This window comes from Rutidosis leptorrhynchoides, chromosome 7, assembly GCF_046630445.1.
Source record: "Rutidosis leptorrhynchoides isolate AG116_Rl617_1_P2 chromosome 7, CSIRO_AGI_Rlap_v1, whole genome shotgun sequence".
Lineage (NCBI taxonomy): Eukaryota > Viridiplantae > Streptophyta > Magnoliopsida > Asterales > Asteraceae > Rutidosis > Rutidosis leptorrhynchoides.
Window position 1 is genome coordinate 32,683,196 of NC_092339.1, and position 20,640 is coordinate 32,703,835.

Genomic DNA, 20,640 nt, shown 5'->3' on the forward strand with positions numbered 1-20,640 from the left:
CACAAGTGATCGGCAGTACAGAATCACAAGTGATCGGCAGTACAGAATCACAAGTGATCGGCAGTACAGAATCACAAGTGATCGGCAGTACAGAATCACAAGTGATTGGCAGTACAGAATGCAGAATCACAAGTGATTTTGGCCAAAATGACAAACCACCCAAAACAGAAAATTTTACATTCTACTTCATGCATGTTCATAGAATGCAAAATTATAGTGGGTTTAATAAATCATCTCGAAGCATATTTCAACAACTTCGGCTCTAGATACCATTGTTGGGATTTAACAAGTTTGATAAGTCTTAAAACCTTTTAAGAATCTTAATAAACGGAAGCGTGTAATTATCAAATTTTACTTGTTAAACTTTAACCAATTAAAGTTAAATCCCAATTAGGATCAAGTTATGAAACATACTTACAAACTACAAGATAGATAAGAGATTATACCTTCTCCAAGCTATGTAGTTGATGATGAAGATGATGATGAAGAATAGAGCTTCAAATGGATGAAACCTCAAGTAGTTATACCCCAAGCTTTTAATCACCAACACCTTCTATTATTTGGTTAGGATTTTGGACACTTAATGAACATAATTAGCAAGCCAAAACCCTCTCTTCTCACTACCAAAATTTCGGCCAGCAGCCCTCTCTCAACCTCTTGAGAGTTATTTTGAAAACCTTAGTCTTTTTCTTGGTCAAGGAGTGAGTATATTGAGACATGCATGCATATAGTAAGTTGTGTAGTCTTTAAAATAACAAAAGCAACATGTGGGTGGCCATGGGAACTCCCAAAAAGCCGTCCACCATATGGGGTTTTTAAAAAAAATTCCATTAATTTTTATTACACAATTTGTTATTAATAAACATGTAATAAAACTTGTGCATTTGTTAAGTTAATTGCATTTTATAAACCCATTTATAAAATATAACACAACATAATTATTTAAGCCTATAAATAATTAAATATAAATTATCCAAATAATTTATCTCAAGTGATAATACTTTAGAAAACCGATTTTCCAAAGTTCAAGTGTCGCGTATTTATTTGACGATCCAATTGTCAAGATAAATACATATAAGGTGTCGATTAGCTTGTTATTGGGTATGACCCGACTTGGATCATAACACATTAGCCACATTAATTTAATATTTCTCTCGGGCATATGAAATACCTTCAAAAGGAAACCCAGTTGCAATTGTTGATGAAGGTGGTTTGATGGAAGTAGTAACATGGTGGTTATGCATGATGGTTAATGGATTGTTAGGGTAGAAATAGTTTAGCCGTTTAAGAATAATCAAGGAGGTGAGTGGGTTTTGGTTGGTGATGATGGTTCTACGGTGGCTGAGATGGTGGCGGCATGGTGGCACCCGGTGGTGGTGAAAGGTGTGAATTAGTTTTGAATCATTCTCCTAAATCTCTTACACATATATATATAATTAAGATCTATATGGATTATAGTAATAATATTAATTAATAATAATTATTAATAATAATATAAAAATAATAACTTTTAGGCATGTGTTGATATCACAAATAATTCTGCCGACACTTTTCCCGAGGTGACCATGTCGTGTCCCTTGCTAAACAGTTAACGTATAAAAGTGTTCCTAAAAATCCCAAATTTTTAGATTAAATTTATTTAGTTATTTCACTCATTAATTGTTTGAAACCTGATAAAAAAGGTTCAAAAATTATTTATTTTCTGTTCCGATTTATATGTACGGAGTACGAATATCTAAACTTAAAAGGATATAAAATATCTTTAACAAATCTAGAATCTTCGTGATCAATTTACACTCCAACTTTTATTTTAATCTTTCATAAATATGTATAATACCTATATCAAAACTAACGAAACGTCAACCGAGTGTCACCGACGTTTACTAATTAAGTTCGAAATCAATTATTTTCAATATACTATATGTATATATATAATTTTATTTTAGTAACCTGTTTTATTACATAAATAAATATATAAAATAAATCTATATATAAATAAATAAGTTTAAAATATAATCTTATATATATTACAAGTAATATTCATATATATTCATATATATATATATATTTACATATAATAATATTTCTCATTACATCAAATATTATTTTATTTATTTTACACTATTCATTCTAATAATTAAATTATATAATATTCCAAGTTTATGATTCCAACCATAAATACTTATTTAATTATATATGTTATCTATATACAAATAGTTGTTCGTGAATCGTCGGGAATGGTAAAAGGGTTAGCAGATTATCCAAATAGAGATTTCAAACTTTCTAGACTCAAAATTAAGATTTTTGCTTATCGTGTCGGAAACATATAGAGATTAGGGTTTAAATTTGGTCGGAAATTTCTGGGTCGTTACAGTACCCACCCGTTAAAGAAATTTCGTCCCCGAAATTTGAGTGAGGTCGTCATGACTAACAATAAAATTGTTTTTATGACGAATAAGAGTTGACATAATAGGGTTTTGTCAACATTGAGTAATATTGATAAAATAATTGAATTACTCGAAGCGTACGAGCGATGCTATCACCAAAGAGTGAAATGATTAGGTATAGATTTGTCATATCTTTTGACGTAGATAGGATTGACTTCCAAACTCAAGAGATTTGGAGAAAATCTTCGTAATAAGATTTGATTCTTCGGTAATCAAGGAAAATTATGATCCGCTTTAAATGCAATCATCTGTTTGATTGCTTTGTCGGATATTTTACTATAAATCCAATCCCTTCGTTTCCTTATTCTCCACAACTCACATATTATACTCTTTCTCCTTGATTCTTATTTTAAGACATTCGTCAATATGCTTCATCCCATTCTGATCCTTGATATACTCTTAATTTTCACATCTGTCATTCTTCTTTTTCATCTACCACCAGAAGAATCTATTTACTTCTACCATACCCTTGTGTTTATAGTATTTCTACTTCTCCCGTGTCTCTATATTGTTATATGCATTGATATACACGGTTTGTAATTTTCGGGGTTGTTATCGGCCTTTGTATTTTTCATTATTTTTCAAAGCCTCATGCTTTCGTTTTCTCTTCTCGACTTTAAATCAAGTGAGTAATGGTTCGGAATTCGTAAGTATAAAATTTGGAATGAACATGGCTAATGTTCTCAGAAAGGAATGGTAATGGTACAATTTTAATTTTGTCAAATTACCAGAATATTTCAGAAAAATTAGAGCTATCAGGGTGATACGTTCTAATATGTTTGGAGATTGGATAGAATGTAAGAGCCGTGTAACATGAAACATGATGATGGTACTGTGAATCATCATGCTCTATTAGAAACTCAACATGGCTTACTATAATATAATGAAGTTGATCAAGTTTCATTATATTACACTAATTCATGCATCAGTTCCCAACACTGCTTCAGAACATTCCTATTTTTAAACTTAGAGATTTCAGTATTTAGAAACTAACACGGTTTCTTTTATATTGTAACGCAGATGTTACTGAGAGTTAAATGATCGCAGATAGGAATAGTTGTGAAAATATCGCCAGAAATATGGAGAATATGTATAACGAAAGATATGAAGATATCTTATAATATCTAAGATAAAATGATGGTGAAGAATATCATCTTAAAAAGTTTAGAATAAGGAGTAGAGTTCTTACTAACGGTTTCAGCAGGCACTGGATCATTTGGATCCTTTGAAGACAGGTTCTGTTTTCATGATTTGGTTCACGGCCTCCTTCATACTTTGCTCAATCCGTTTTCCTGTTCCAAACCTTCTCTTTTTCTCAGATTTACCACCTTACTATTCTTTGTCATCAAACTCTTGACTGTTAAAGTCGTTTATGATTTTTGCTGCTTCATCAGCATTCCAAGAACTACTTCACAGTTCAGGGTGTTTTTCAAAAACTTCATATTCGAAGTATGAAATTCTTAGGGATAAACGTGTTTGGTATAACTGGGAGAATTTCTACGAGATTTTCAAAATACTGATTGCGGATTTCGCCAAAAAGATAACGAATTGCTGGTACATCTGCTGATGATGTTGTGAAATATAAAAGGTTCTCCGATAACAACAGTGAAAGGACAAGGTATAAATTTTGAGATTTTAAGAAAAGTAGTCTTTCTAGGGAGTCGAAGTGGAGCTGTGACAAAATTAGCTTCTTGGAAAGGAGTTGTAAGGTTGTTTTTGCTAATAAAGGATAAGAAATTCGACGCGAATACGTTTTAACTATATCTTTGGTTTCGAATGTTTTTCAGGTGCATAACTGTATGCATAAATCTTTCTTTCGTAGACGAGGTGCGGCTGGTTCAACTTCTCGATCGAGGTGTTTTCAAAAAAAATCATGAAAAGATTTGGAATGCGAATTGTAATTTCTAAGATACGAATGGGGTTTAGGATAAAATCAAGTGGCAAACTTGAAGATTAGTTTAGTTTCATATGTTATAACCAACATTTTAATTCATTTTACTTGTCCAAAGTTAACAGTTCAATAGTCCAATTGTCCAATGGTTCATATATAAGTTAGATATATAATATTCAAATTACTTAATACGTATCGTGACCCGTGTACCTGTCTCGGTGTCGATCACAACTCAAAGTATATATATATTTTGGAATCAACTCCGACCCTGTATAACCAACTCCCACCTTCACATATAGAGTGTCTACGGTTGTTCCGAAATATATATATAGATGGGTCAATATGATAAGTCGAAACCTTGTATACGTGTCCCGTTATTTAAAGTGCATAAAATAAATAAATATATATCATGACCCATTATACAACGTGTTGTCTCAGAATTAATCCGACGTATTGTTGTACATGTGTCCCGACAGTAGTACAGTGCGGAAATTAAAATTGCAAGAATGTAAATTGCGATAAATTAAATGTTAATCAGTTAGCCGGAACAGTTAGCGTGGAATCCTTAATAGATTTTTAATTAATTAAATCGTGTGTTTCTAACAATTTTTATTTTGTCCAATATTTTCTTCTTTATACCACTTGTTGGATTCTGGTAGGTCAAAATCCGAATATGAAATTTGATTGAAAATGGTTATTCTGGGGTAAGCGGATACGAATATCGGTGGTTGTAAGTAAAATAATAGATAACCGTTGAATCAGATTCAAGAATGTACAGTATAACTTATTAATGTGAATCCTAAATATTCCTCGGGTACTACCCACCCGTTAAAATATTTTCATCATTAATAGTTTGTACGAAGGAATTTTTAATTACTATCTTTATGAAAATATACTTGCATATATATTTTCTTCAGAGATAATCATAGATTTAATGAGTCTATAAGATATTAAACTCATTTGATTTATTGTTAATTCTAGATTACATAATCTCTAAGACTTTAGAAATTACATAATCGTCATACGATACGTAAAGCGAAGATAATCGATGTAGAACGATATATAGGACGAAAATCATACTCGAAGTTCAGATATTGAGTCGTGTGATGTTGATATTCGAGATACAGATTGTGATGTTGAGATTTAAGGCACGGTTGTGATTGGGGTGATAAAGGTACTGTGCGTTGACGATGGTAGTACGGATTATGCTGCTAGTGCTGATGTTGGTGTTTGTAACCTTCGCACCATATTCTCCAAAACCACTACCCGAGCACGGAGTTCGTTGACTTCTTCTATTATACCGGGATGATTGACGGTTGGAAAGAGCGAATGAACACGATTTGAAATATGGGATAGTATGTGATCGTGATGAAATACTCGGAAAAATGGGAGAGAAAATGGTTGCCCGAACAGGTTCGCCGGTAAGCGCTTCAGGTTGAAAAGGGCAATTTGGTGGATGGAAGAGATCTTCGATGTGGAATGATTTTTCAGATGTCGGATGATATTCTAGCTATATAGAATATCTATGTATAATACCAAAGATTTCGTAAACTACAGAGGAATTTACGGCATATGTTAGGCAAGTCTACAGATGCGCTGGGATATGAATTTTATCTATACACTATCGATGCACTAAATTCAGTAAGACGTGTCTAGACTAAAGAATGATAAGCAGACAATTCCCTAAGGATGATAAACACATGGTTTCCGACTAGAGATGATAAGCAAAACTTTTTGTTAGGCAGACACGGTCAAAGTCCAGACTCACTAATGTATCCTAACAACTACCAGTTAGACACACTAATGCAAGTCCTGATTCACTAAGACCAACGCTCTGATACCAACTGTGATAACCCGAACTAATCCATCCGGACAACGTCCATATTGATTATAAACGAATTACAATAGTTGATAACATTGCGAGGTACTTGACCTCTATATGATACATTTTACAAATGTTGCATTTATTCTTAAAAGGTAATCTATCATTACATCAAGAGTTGTCATATTCGCCTAACTTGTCATAATAACCAAATGACCTAATCTGTCATTTATTTAATAATAGTCTCTAATGAACTTCAATGACTCGAATGCAACGTCCTTGTATCATGGCTTAAATGGTCCCAAATGGTATCCTTAATATGAGCTAATGCACAGCGGAAGACTTAATTCGTACCTGAGAATAACATGCTTTAAAACGTCAACATAAAGTTGGTGAGATATAGGTTTAATGCCGGCAGCGATATAAATATAGACCACAAGATTTCATATGTAAACATTTTAATAAAATATTCTAAGTGGTTGAGCACTTGGTAACCATACTTAACATTTAATCACGTTGCATATTCCCTTTATTATGAAATCTTACTACACCGTACCAAATGTAGTCATGAAACGAAGTACTGTGCAACCGTTGAATACTGGTCGTCCAGTCCGGTTGGGGTTGTCAGGCCCGATAGATCTATCAACAGGATTCGCGTTTACAATACCGCTGTAAATAATAGTTACCAAGCTACAGGGAAGTATGCCAGTGGTACAACTCAACGTAGAATATTTTTTTTTTTCAGTTACTTGTGTCCATAACGTAAAACATAAATTACATGTATTCTCATCCCGAAATACTTAGAGTTTAAAAGTGGGACTATATACTCACCTAATGTATTTTGTAGTAAAAATACATATAACATCATTGATCAAGTTTAAGGTTGGCCTCGGATTCACGAACCTATATCATTCATATATATATCAACACATCTAATAATTGAATAAATATATATTAGTGACATAAATGTTATCTTAATAAATTACGTGTTTCATTAATAACTTAATTAAATATATTTATTTTATATACTTTAAATAAATAATTTGTAAAAATTTTAATATAGTTTTATTAAGTAAAATTTTATATAACTAATTTTTATTGTAACAATAATAATATTATCAATAGTAAGGTTGATAATAATATTATAATAATATTAATGATACTAGTAATAATGATAATAATAATAATAATATTAATGTCAAAATAATAGTAATAATAATAATAAGGTTAATAATAATATTAATTTTGATAAAAATAATAATTTTTCTAATAATGGTAATGAAAATAAAAACAACACTTTTTATAATAATAATAAAAATAATAATGATAATTTTAATAATAGTAATAATAATAATAATAATAATAAAATAAGAAAAAAGAGTTACATATATTTATCATGTTATTGTATTAGTAAACATATTAACCAAAATTTTAATACTTTAATAATATTTAATTATCATAATAATAATAAGGAACATTAGACTACCTTAAAAGAGTCTTAAAAAAAATAGATGTCACAGCTGAGAATCGAACTCATGACCACCCGTTCACCCATCAAACACACAACCAGCTGAACCATTCTGTTTTACTCTTTTAATTCCCTTCCCATATTTTTTTATAAACTGTATTAATTCGGTTTCCATTTTCCATTTATTCCTCCTCCTTCATTTCGGCCCAATTTTAATTATGCTTACGGCCCACTAACAGTCCATCAATAATTTTAAGTCCATTTAGTAAATTATTGTGTAATCAAAAAAAAAAAATGAAAAACTGCAGGCCTCAGAATCGAACCCGAGACCTGTTGGCTAGTAACATAGGTTCGAACCATCTGCACCACTCACCAATTCTGTTTTAATGCGTAGGTGTATTATATTTAATATGTACGATCCTGTTCATCGTCTTCCTCATAATTTCACCAATAAACTCGTGACTCAGTTTCACCATTGAATTATCATTGTATCTCCATCGTGGTTACTACCGTGATATCCCTCGACAGAAGTAAGGTTGAAACGAAGAAGGGAAAAAAAATTAACGAGTGGCAACATGAAATCACGAAAATAATAAATGGGTTTAAAGGTGTGTTTTGAAGATGATGTTTAAGGGGTGTACTGTGGTTGGGGGTGACAGGTGACAGAAGTATAGATATGGTTTAGAGATGAGTGTTACTTGATGGTCTAACTTATATGAAGTGGTGGTTCGTTGTGGTTACAGGAAACGAAAGAGATAGTGAGAGAAAGAGGGTGGTGGACTAGTGAAAGTGGCGGTTAAGTGGTTGTTCGATGGGTATGATAATTCAGGCCGCAGGTGGCCATGGGTCGGTTGTAGTGATTTCTAGCTTGGCTCGAACAAAAGGAAACCCAGTTGCAATTGTTGATGAAGGTGGTTTGATGGAAGTAGTAACATGGTGGTTATGCATGATGGTTAATGGATTGTTAGGGTAGAAATAGTTTAGCCGTTTAAGAATAATCAAGGAGGTGAGTGGGTTTTGGTTGGTGATGATGGTTCTACGGTGGCTGAGATGGTGGCGGCATGGTGGCACCCGGTGGTGGTGAAAGGTGTGAATTAGTTTTGAATCATTCTCCTAAATCTCTTACACATATATATATATAATTAAGATCTATATGGATTATAGTAATAATATTAATTAATAATAATTATTAATAATAATATAAAAATAATAACTTTTAGGCATGTGTTGATATCACAAATAATTCTGCCGACACTTTTCCCGAGGTGACCATGTCGTGTCCCTTGCTAAACAGTTAACGTATAAAAGTGTTCCTAAAAATCCCAAATTTTTAGATTAAATTTATTTAGTTATTTCACTCATTAATTGTTTGAAACCTGATCAAAAAGGTTCAAAAATTATTTATTTTCTGTTCCGATTTATATGTACGGAGTACGAATATCTAAACTTAAAAGGATATAAAATATCTTTAACAAATCTAGAATCTTCGTGATCAATTTACACTCCAACTTTTATTTTAATCTTTCATAAATATGTATAATACCTATATCAAAACTAACGAAATGTCAACCGAGTGTCACCGACGTTTACTAATTAAGTTCGAAATCAATTATTTTCAATATACTATATGTATATATATAATTTTATTTTAGTAACCTGTTTTATTACATAAATAAATATATAAAATAAATCTATATATAAATAAATAAGTTTAAAATATAATCTTATATATATTACAAGTAATATTCATATATATTCATATATATATATATTTACATATAATAATATTTCTCATTACATCAAATATTATTTTATTTATTTTACACTATTCATTCTAATAATTAAATTATATAATATTCCAAGTTTATGTTTCCAACCATAAATACTTATTTAATTATATATGTTATCTATATACAAATAGTTGTTCGTGAATCGTCGGGAATGGTAAAAGGGTTAGCAGATTATCCAAATAGAGATTTCAAACTTTCTAGACTCAAAATTAAGGTTTTTGCTTATCGTGTCGGAAACATATAGAGATTAGGGTTTAAATTTGGTCGGAAATTTCCGGGTCGTTACAATACATGCATAGATGAAGCGTCTTTTGACTACTTTAAATTGTGTCGCATAGGTTTCATTCGTACGTTAAACATTGTAATGTAACTAGTCTTTCGAACTACATTTGTAAACTTGAAACATCCTTTTTCTTATAAAATAAATGCGACATATTTTGGTCAAAAGTCATAATAAAGACTTATGACCACGTAACGGGACCGAAGTAGTCGGCGCCGTCAAACATGATTTGGTCGGGTCGCTACAGATGGTATCAGAGCGTTGGTTGTAGGGATTTAGAGTTCATTGGTGTCAACCCCGAGTCATAGGGTACATTGGTGAGTCTAGACTACAACCGGCATATAGACTTGAAGTAGGAATTACTTGACTATTTGTGCATTTATACTCGAACGCTTCTACTCATATCTACTCTTATTTCATCTAAATCTCACGTTGTTTAATTTGATTGACACGCCACCTTGACTATATGAAATAATGTCGAATGCACATATGAATCAGGGTAATATAATTTCCGGGATTATATTATGGTGACTCATATAAACGTTCCGACATTATGACATAAAGAATTTAAGGCGAGTCAAGGAAAATTTTCTCTCTATCTTTATTCCATATCACGGTTAGTATTATTTAGAATACTAACCAACGGTATTCTTTTGTTTTGAAGGAACAATGCCTCCCCGCCGTGTACGACGCCGTGAAACACCCGAACAAGCTCTACAACGCATGATAGCCACCGCCGTAGATGCGGCCATGGCCGGTCACTCATCCAACAACAATAACAATAATAATAACAACAACCAAAACAACAACAACAATGGAGCCGGTAACTCAAACGAGGGATGCTCCTATAAAGCCTTCATGGGGTGCAAACCTCACACTTTTGATGGAACCGGGGGACCGGTTGTGCTCACCCGATGGTTTGAGCAAACGGAAGCCGTCTTTAGCATAAGTGGTTGTCGGGACCAAGACAAGGTCAAATACTCCACTCACACTTTCGCCGGTGTCGCTCTTACATGGTGGAATACTTATGTACAATCGGTGGGTACCGATGAAGCTCACGCCCTCTCTTGGGCCGATTTAAGGGAAAAGATGGTCATCGAATATTTCCCTCGCGAAGAAACCTGAAAGCTCGAACAAGAGCTAAGAACCTTGGAAGCGGTCGGAAACGATCTCAATGCCTATAATCAACGATTCGCCGAACTATCCTTGATGTGCCCAAACCTCGTGAACCCCGAATCTCAAAGGGTCGAACTTTATATGTATGGTCTTCCAAAGAGCATCAAACAAGGGGTGATGTCATCCAAACCCGCTAACCTACAACAAGCTTTGAACATGGCCCGCCAATTGATCGAAACGGTTGACGAAATCGTAGTACCGGCGCCTAAAGCCGAGGACAAGTCGGGTAACAACAAAAGAAAATGGGAAGCCCCTCAATCAAGCAACAACTACAACAACAACTTCACCAAAAAGCCTTTCACCTCCGACGCCAAGAAAAGTTATGGTGGAAATAAACCCTTTTGCAACAAATGCCACAAACACCACTATGGTGAATGTAGCAATCTATTTTTCCACCGGTGCCAAAGGGGTGGTCATGTGGCCAACGATTGTAGAAGTGCCGCCCCCGTCGCTCAAAAGGTGCCCAATGCACCAAAATCGGGTACTTGTTATGAATGTGGCCAAACGGGTCATTTTAGAAATGCCTGTCCGAAGAAGAAAGCCAACCCCAACACACGCGGCCGAGCTTTCAACATCAACACCGAGGAAGCCCGAGATGACAATGAATTAGTCACGGGTACGTTTCTCCTCAACAACACTTATGTTACTTGTTTATTCGATTCGGGTGCCGATAAGAGTTTTGTATCCAAGACTTTGACTCATTCTTTTAGCACTCCACCACTTCCACTAGATACCACTTATACCATTGAAGTGGCTAATGGGAAACTATTAAGTGCCGACACATATTACCGGGGGTGTACGTTAAACATTTTGGGTAAGGAATTTGAAATTGACTTGATACCCATGGAACTAGGAAGCTTTGATGTAATAATCGGTATGAATTGGTTAGTCAAAACGAAATCTCACATCCTTTGTGCTCTTAACGCAATCCGAATTCCTATCAAGAATGGTGAACCTTTGATTGTTTATGGCGATAAGAGTTGCACCAGACTCAACCTCGTTTCGTGCCTTAAAGTTAGAAAACTACTCCGTAAGGGTTGTTTTGCGATCCTTGCCCACATTAAGAAAGTCGATTCCGATGAGAAGCATATCGATGATGTGCCTATTGTTAGTGACTTTTTCGATGTATTTCCCGACGAATTGTCGGGTCTTCCACCCCATCGACCGGTTGAATTCCAAATCGATCTTATTCCGGGAGTCGCACCCGTAGCACGTGCACCATATAGACTCGCTCCATCCGAAATGCAAGAATTGCAAAGTCAAATCCAAGAACTACTTGATCGTGGTTTTATCCAACCTAGCCATTCACCTTGGGGCGCTCCGATTTTGTTTGTTAAAAAGAAAGACGGATCCCTACGAATGTGCATTGATTATCGTGAACTAAACAAATTGACGGTTAAGAACCGATATCCTCTTCCTCGCATTGATGACCTCTTTGATCAATTACAAGGGTCTTACGTATATTCAAAAATCGATCTCCGCTCGGGTTATCATCAATTAAGGGTTAAGGGGGAAGATGTCTCCAAAACCGCTTTCCGAACTCGTTATGGTAGTTATGAATTTCTTGTAATGCCATTTGGTCTCACTAACGCACCGGCGGTGTTCATGGATCTTATGAACCGCGTGTGCAAACCGTATCTTGACAAATTCGTTATCGTGTTCATCGATGATATTTTGGTCTATTCAAAAAGCGAAGAAGAACACGAGGAACACCTCCGACTTGTGCTTGAACTTTTAAGACAAGAAAGACTCTATGCCAAATTCTCCAAGTGTGAATTTTGGTTGAAGGAAGTTCAATTTCTTGGTCATGTTGTAAGTGACCAAGGTATTAAAGTCGATCCATCAAAAATCGAAGCCATTAGTAAATGGGAAACTCCTACTACTCTGACTCACATTCGTCAATTCTTGGGTCTCGCCGGGTACTATCGTAGATTCATCGAAAACTTCTCTTTGGTTGCACGTCCTCTAACCGCATTAACTCACAAGGGAAAGAAATTCATTTGGGCGACCGAGCAAGAATCCGCGTTCCAAATCTTGAAGACAAAGCTTACCACCGCTCCTATCTTGTCACTTCCCGAAGGCAACGATGATTTTGTTGTGTATTGCGACGCCTCGAAACATGGTTTTGGGTGTGTGTTGATGCAACGAACGAAAGTCATTTCTTATGCTTCTCGACAACTCAAAATTCATGAACGAAACTACACGACACATGATCTCGAACTCGGAGCCGTTGTCTTTGCACTTAAAATGTGGAGACACTATCTTTATGGAACCAAGAGTACTATCTTTACCGATCACAAAAGTCTCCAACACATCTTCGATCAAAAGCAACTAAACATGAGACAACGAAGGTGGATTGAAACCTTAAACGATTACGATGGCGAACTTCGTTAACATCCCGGGAAGGCAAACATAGTAGCCGATGCCTTAAGTCGAAAAGAAAGAGCGGTGCCTCTTCGTGTCCGAGCCTTAAACATCACCATCCACACCAACCTTAATAGCCAAATTCGGGTAGCCCAAGATGAGGCTCTCAAGGATGAAAACGTTTCACACGAGCTCTTGAACATTCTCGTCTCTCGATTCGAAACTAAGGAAACCGGACTCCGATATTTCGCCGGAAGGATTTGGGTGCCTAGTTATGGGAACCTACGAAGTCTCATTTTAGATGAAGCCCATAAGTCACGATACTCGATCCACCCCGGTGCCAATAAGATGTACCACGACCTTAAACAACAATATTGGTGGCCGAACATCAAAAGGGACGTAGCTACTTATGTTTCCAAGTGTTTGACATGTTCCAAAGTCAAAGCCGAACACCAAAGACCGTTCGGACTACTTCAACAACCCGAGATCCCGCAATGGAAGTGGGAAAGGATAACGATGGATTTTATCACCAAACTACCAAAAACGACGGGCAGTTATGATACCATTTGGGTTATTGTTGACCGTCTCACCAAATCCGCACACTTTCTTGCCATGAAGGAGACCGACAAAATGGAGAAACTTGCGCAACTTTACATTAAAGAAATTGTAGCCCGACACGGTGTACCTTTATCGATTATCTCCGACCGAGATGGCCGTTTTGTTTCTAGATTTTGGCGTACCTTGCAAGAAGCGTTGGGAACGCGTTTAGACATGAGCACCGCATATCATCCTCAAACCGATGGACAAAGCGAACGTACAATTCAAACCTTGGAGGACATGTTACGAGCTTGCGTGGTTGATTTTGGAAAAGCTTGGGACAAGCACTTACCTCTCGCCGAGTTCTCTTACAACAATAGTTATCACGCGAGTATTAAAGCCGCACCTTTTGAAGCGCTATACGGCCGAAAATGTCGTTCACCTCTTTGTTGGGCCGAGGTAGGCGACGTGCAAATCACCGGACCCGAACTCATTCACGAAACCACCGAGAAGATCGTACAAATTCGAGATAGGCTCCGGACGGCCCGGAGTCGTCAAAAGTGCTACACCGACAAAAGACGCAACGACCTCGAATTTCAAGTCGGTGACCGAGTAATGTTAAAAGTTGCACCTTGGAAAGGTGTAATCCGTTTTGGGAAACGCGGGAAGCTAAATCCGCGGTATATTGGTCCTTTCGAAATCTTGGAGCGTATTGGAAACGTTGCTTATCGTTTAGATCTTCCGCCTCAATTGAACTCCGTTCATCCTACCTTCCATGTATCTAACTTGAAAAAGTGTCTTGCCGAACCCGATATCGTCATCCCTCTCGAGGAACTTACTATTGATGACAAGCTTCATTTTGTGGAGGAACCGGTTGAAATTGTGGACACCTCCGTCAAGACATTGAAACAAAGCCGAATCCCGATTGTTAAAGTCCGTTGGAACGCCAAAAGAGGACCCGAGTTTACTTGGGAAAGGCAAGATCAAATGCAAAAGAAATACCCTCATTTATTCCCAATTCCGGAAACGCAGGATTCCGAGGAAGAGACAACGATTACTACGCATGCTTAATTTCGAGACGAAATTTCTTTTAAGGAGTAGGTAATGTAACATCCCGCCTTTTTCCGTCTACTTTTCCGTTTAACTATTTTAAACTCCGTTATATGTTTATAACATCTCCCGTTAATACGCGTTTCAAATTATCTCGTTCAGGTAATTTAACGCACCCGACTACAACTTGAGGGACTTGTTTTGCCAAAACCCCAAAATGGTGACTAGCACTTGACTAGTCAACCATCTTCCACCTCCATTTTTCATTTTCTTTTCTCTTTTCATTCTCTACTTTCATATTTTCTTTAAATTCATCAAAAAGCAAATCATCATCCATACTAAATCGATCAAGCTTCGAGCCAAACAAATTATATATTTGAACTCCTCGTGATCTCCTCTTCGATTCCATACCAATCTCATTGCATTTGGGTAACTTTCTAAAATCACTAATTTTTGTGTTCTTGAGATTTTTTGAGTTACAAGGTTGTTAATTAGTGTCTATGGCTCTAGTCTAACAAGATTATGTGTTTGAATTGCTTGATTTGTTGTTTGGAAGTAACTTGCATGAACTAGCAAAATGGGTGTGTTTAATCTTGAGTTTTAGATGATTAAATGTTGTTAAATGTTATAAATGCACGTATTAAATGTGTTCCTAGTGTTACTAGCTTCATTTTGATGTATAGGTTGCATGAGAAAACTCTAAGAACTTGTTTAGTGATTTTTAGTGGAATTGAGCTAGGGTTTAATGAACTTGAAATGATTATTTGATGCATTGATTGCCATGATTTGTTGTTAGTAAGTTGTTAGTTGTATTGTATGCTCAATTACCTACAAAATGGCATGTCATATGTATGCATTGAATGCCTAAATCATTAAATGTGCATTGGTGAGTTTGAAGCATTAATGTGTGCATTGAATGATCACTTGGTTTGAAAACTCGGTTGTTACAAATGAGGTTTTTGATTGATGAATTGTGTTTAGTTGCATTCTACGTCAAAAGAGCTTTCCAACGATATAAGGTGCGAGTCCTAAGTGTTAGCGGTTTGTGTTTTATGCACAAAAAGGTTTTGGATTGAGACTTGAACATTTGGGACTGGCCAGGCACCAGCACCCGGCCTTTGCCGCGGCGCGGCCCTTTCCTGTCGCGGCGCGACATATAAGGGGGCCAGGTTCTGACCTCCTTGTCCCAAATGTGAAAAATGTTTGGCCCGTTCTAGACCTCCGATTCACATGAGACTTGTTCTAACATGCTTATATATGAATAAAAACCTCAGAAAAATAGTTCGGGACCCGACCCGAACGTGTTGACTTTCTTTGACTTTGACCGACCAAAGTTTGACTTTTTGTCAAACTTAACCAAATGATTATGCAACCTTCCTAACTTGTTTCTGTACTTGTATCTTGCATGAAACTTGACAATTTGATTCACATGCTACATAATCGAGTCGTAACGAGCCATAGGACTAATTAAACATCTTTGACCTATCGTATTTACCGTTATTGATACGACCTATTGGTTTAGGTCAAGACTAGCACTATCCTTCGCACACGTTACTTTGTGAAGTACTTTTCATACGTGCACTCAAGGTGAGATCATAGTCCCATCTTTCAACAACTTTTATGCTTTAAACTATGGGATGAGAAACATATACGTATCATACTTTTACACTTGAACACAAGTACGAAAACGAACATTCCACGTACGGGTTTGAACAAAAAGCCTCAATTCAATTATCATTAGTTACACTTGCAGGGTGTAAACGTGAACTTATATTATGTGATCACATGGGCTTGACGAGCCTCATTCGGACGGTTCGCTACCGTTAGCGGATGAAATATATTTTCGGGTCTAGTGTATGTTCTAACACTACGCGAAGGGTGCAAAACAGTTAAGTTTGATAATTGGGTGCCCGCGAAACAAATAACAACTTTGGAATGCAAATGATTTAGATAATCATATTATATTAAATCTTGTGGTTCAAATGCAACGTTTACTAAAACACCTATGATTTCACCAACGTTTTCGTTGACAGTTTTCTATATGTTTTCTTAGGTCCTTGAAAGCTACTTGATACATGCTTCCGCAATCTTTTTGATACTTGCTTGGATGTCGAGTATACATGCATAGATGGAGCGTCTTTTGACTACTTTAAATTGTGTCGCATATGTTTCATTCGTACGTTAAACATTGTAATGTAACTAGTCTTTCGAACTACATTTGTAAACTTGAAACATCCTTTTTCTTATAAAATAAATGCGACATATTTTGGTCAAAAGTCATAATAAAGACTTATGACCACGTAACGGGACCGAAGTAGTCGGCGCCGTCAAACATGATTTGGTCGGGTCGCTACATCGATGCTTAGAGAGGTTGGTAGGGTGTGAAATTGAGATAGGGTATCTCTAGGGGTTTTTGTGCCCAAAACTTTTGTGGGTAATCGGTTAATAAGATAGGTAGCGGAAGCAAGAGCTTCAGGCCAAAAACTTTTTGGAACTTTAGATTCAATTAATAAGGCTCTTGTCATTTCTAAAAGTAACCGATTTTTCCGTTCGGCTACTCTATTTTGTTCGGGAGTATGGGCACAAGATGTTTGGTGAATAATACCATTACTTTCGCAAAAAAGTTTCATGGAAGTATTGACAAACTCACCTCCATTATCAGATCGTAAAATTTGTATGTTTTTATTAAACTGGGTTTGTATCATTTTATAAAATTGAGAAATTTTTTCAAACACTTCAGATTTATGAGTCAAAAAGTAAATCCATGTCATTCTTGTATGGTCATCAATAAATATCACAAAATACCGAAGGTTTTTTCCCCCATTAACTGGAGCTGGACCCCACACATCAGAATGAATAAGAGCAAAAGGCACATCCTTCCTAGTATTACTAGGTTTAAAAGTATTGCGATGGCTTTTAGCCAAAATACAAGTTTCACAGTTCAAAACAACATTTGATGGAAATAAACTAGGAAATAAAGCATGTAAATATCCGGCTGACGGATGTCCCAATCTCCTATGCCATAACCAGGCTTCTCTCGTAGGTGTTCCGTGAGCTAATGACACGGTACCTTGTTGAGAAACCTCATCCACATAGTACAATCCCCCCTGTTCAGTGCCACGTCCAATCAACAGTCCTGTCTGGATATCCTGCAAGATGCAGAACGTCGGATACATGAGGACTTTACAGTTTAATTCTTTTGTAACATGACTTACCGATAACAGCTTATGAGATAAAGCTGGAATATATAGACAATTAGGTAATTTAATAGTTGGTGAAATCTCAATAGTACCCCCACTTTTAACTTGAATAATTTTCCCGTTAGCCGTTTGAATTTAATTTTTCCTAGGTTTTGTTTTAAAAATAATATCTTTTTCGTCAAAAGTCATCGTGTCGGTTGCTCCACAATCTAGAATCCAAGATTTAGATTTCAAACTGTTTGAAATGATATTTGTTTCGGAAAGGTCGGTTGGTATTTTAGTTAAAAACGAGTACTTATTTTGACATGAAATAAGGTTATTAAATTTTGTTACATCTTTTGGCCTATTTAATAAACTGCCTGACCCACTAACATTTTTAACAGATTTTGGGCTGCCTAGCCCAATACACATTTGATCAGATTTATGTGTTGGGACTTTTTTAACCTTGATCCACCCATCCCTTGTGGGCTTATTATTTTTTTCGGCCCAATTTTAACATCCTTAAGTGGGTAACCCATATACCCATTCAATTTATTCGGTGTTAGATGAAAGGGATATCCTTTCCCTTTTTTCCAGTAATCTCCACCCACTTTTTTATTTTCCCAAAAAATCTCTTTTGACTTTGGATATCCTTTCCCTTTTACCCGGTTCCCTTTTACCCTGTTATCACCACCCACCTTTTTATTATCCCAAAAAAACTCTTTTGATTCTCTCACCGTTTCATGATTTCTATGTGTTTTCATCGGTTTATCAACCCTATAATTTATGCTTTCTATGTTTGAAAACAGAGAGATAAACGGTTTTAGTGTTGTACCTGTGGTGGTTGCTATACCACCGAAGCCTTGATCCGTGGTGGTAGCAGTAGCTTGATGGTGGTGGTTGGCTTGTCCACGGCTGCCGCCGCCTTTCCAGGTTTAATCCACCACTCCGGATACCCTTTGATCTCAAAACATTGTTCTATGGTGTGTCTCATCTTTCCACACCTTGAGCATTTAAGTTTTGATTTATCTATTTTTTGCAAGTTAGTGTTCCGATTGGCATGGGTTAGATGATGGGGGTGTCTTTTGAAATGTCCCGTTCTTATTGATTAAAAACGTTCCATATTAATTGATTTTGTTGCGATGTTTTGACCTCTATATGAGACGTTTTTCAAAGACTGCATTCATTTTAAAACAAATCATAACCTTTATTTCATCAATAAAGGTTTAAAAAGCTTTACGTAGATTATCAAATAATGATAATCCAAAATATCCTGTTTACACACGACCATTACATAATGGTTTACAATACAAATATGTTACAACAAAATAAGTTTCTTGAATGCAGTTTTTACACAATATCATACAAACATGGACTCCAAATCTCGTCCTTATTTAAGTATGCGACAGCGGAAGCTCTTAATAATCACCTGAGAATAAACATGCTTAAAACGTCAACAAAAATGTTGGTGAGTTATAGGTTTAACCTATATATATCAAATCATAATAATAGACCACAAGATTTCATATTTCAATACACATCCCGTACATAGAGATAAAAATCATTCATATGGTGAACACCTGGTAACCGACATTAACAAGATGCATATATAAGAATATCCCCATCATTCCGGGACACCCTTCGGATATGATATAAATTTCGAAGTACTAAAGCATCCGGTACTTTGGATGGGGTTTGTTAGGCCCAATAGATCTATCTTTAGGATTCGCGTCAATTAGGGTGTCTGTTCCCTAATTCTTAGATTACCAGACTTAATAAAAATGGGCATATTCGATTTCGATAATTCAACCATAGAATGTAGTTTCACGTACTTGTGTCTATTTTGTAAATCATTTATAAAACATGCATGTATTCTCATCCCAAAAATATTAGATTTTAAAAGTGGGACTATAACTCACTTTCACAGATTTTTACTTCGTCGGGAAGTAAGACTTGGCCACTGGTTGATTCACGAACCTATAACAATATATACATATATATCAAAGTATGTTCAAAATATATTTACAACACTTTTAATATATTTTGATGTTTTAAGTTTATTAAGTCAGCTGTCCTCGTTAGTAACCTACAACTAGTTGTCCACAGTTAGATGTACAGAAATAAATCGATAAATATTATCTTGAATCAATCCACGACCCAGTGTATACGTATCTCAGTATTGATCACAACTCAAACTATATATATTTTGGAATCAACCTCAACCCTGTATAGCTAACTCCAACATTCACATATAGAGTGTCTATGGTTGTTCCGAAATATATATAGATGTGTCGACATGATAGGTCGAAACATTGTATACGTATCTATGGTATCTCAAGATTACATAATATACAATACAAGTTGATTAAGTTATGGTTGGAATAGATTTGTTACCAATTTTCACGTAGCTAAAATGAGAAAAATTATCCAATCTTGTTTTACCCATAACTTCTTCATTTTAAATCTGTTTTGAGTGAATCAAATTGCTATGGTTTCATATTGAACTCTATTTTATGAATCTAAACAGAAAAAGTATAGGTTTATAGTCGGAAAAATAAGTTACAAGTCGTTTTTGTAAAGGTAGTCATTTCAGTCGAAAGAACGACGTCTAGATGACCATTTTAGAAAACATACTT

The 20,640-nt window shown here is 35.6% G+C and overlaps 1 protein-coding gene across 1 annotated transcript in view; it reads right to left on the minus strand.

The window, feature by feature from the left end:
• Window positions 1-20,640, minus strand: part of LOC139859088 (uncharacterized) — an 83,383-nt gene that overhangs the window by 13,308 nt on the left and 49,435 nt on the right. The window contains exons 2-3 of the mRNA XM_071847899.1: window positions 18,685-18,929; window positions 17,654-17,974 (exon numbers count right to left, since the gene is read on the minus strand). Coding sequence (XP_071704000.1) covers window positions 17,654-17,974; window positions 18,685-18,929 — 566 coding nt within the window. The remainder of the gene's footprint in view (window positions 1-17,653; window positions 17,975-18,684; window positions 18,930-20,640) is intronic.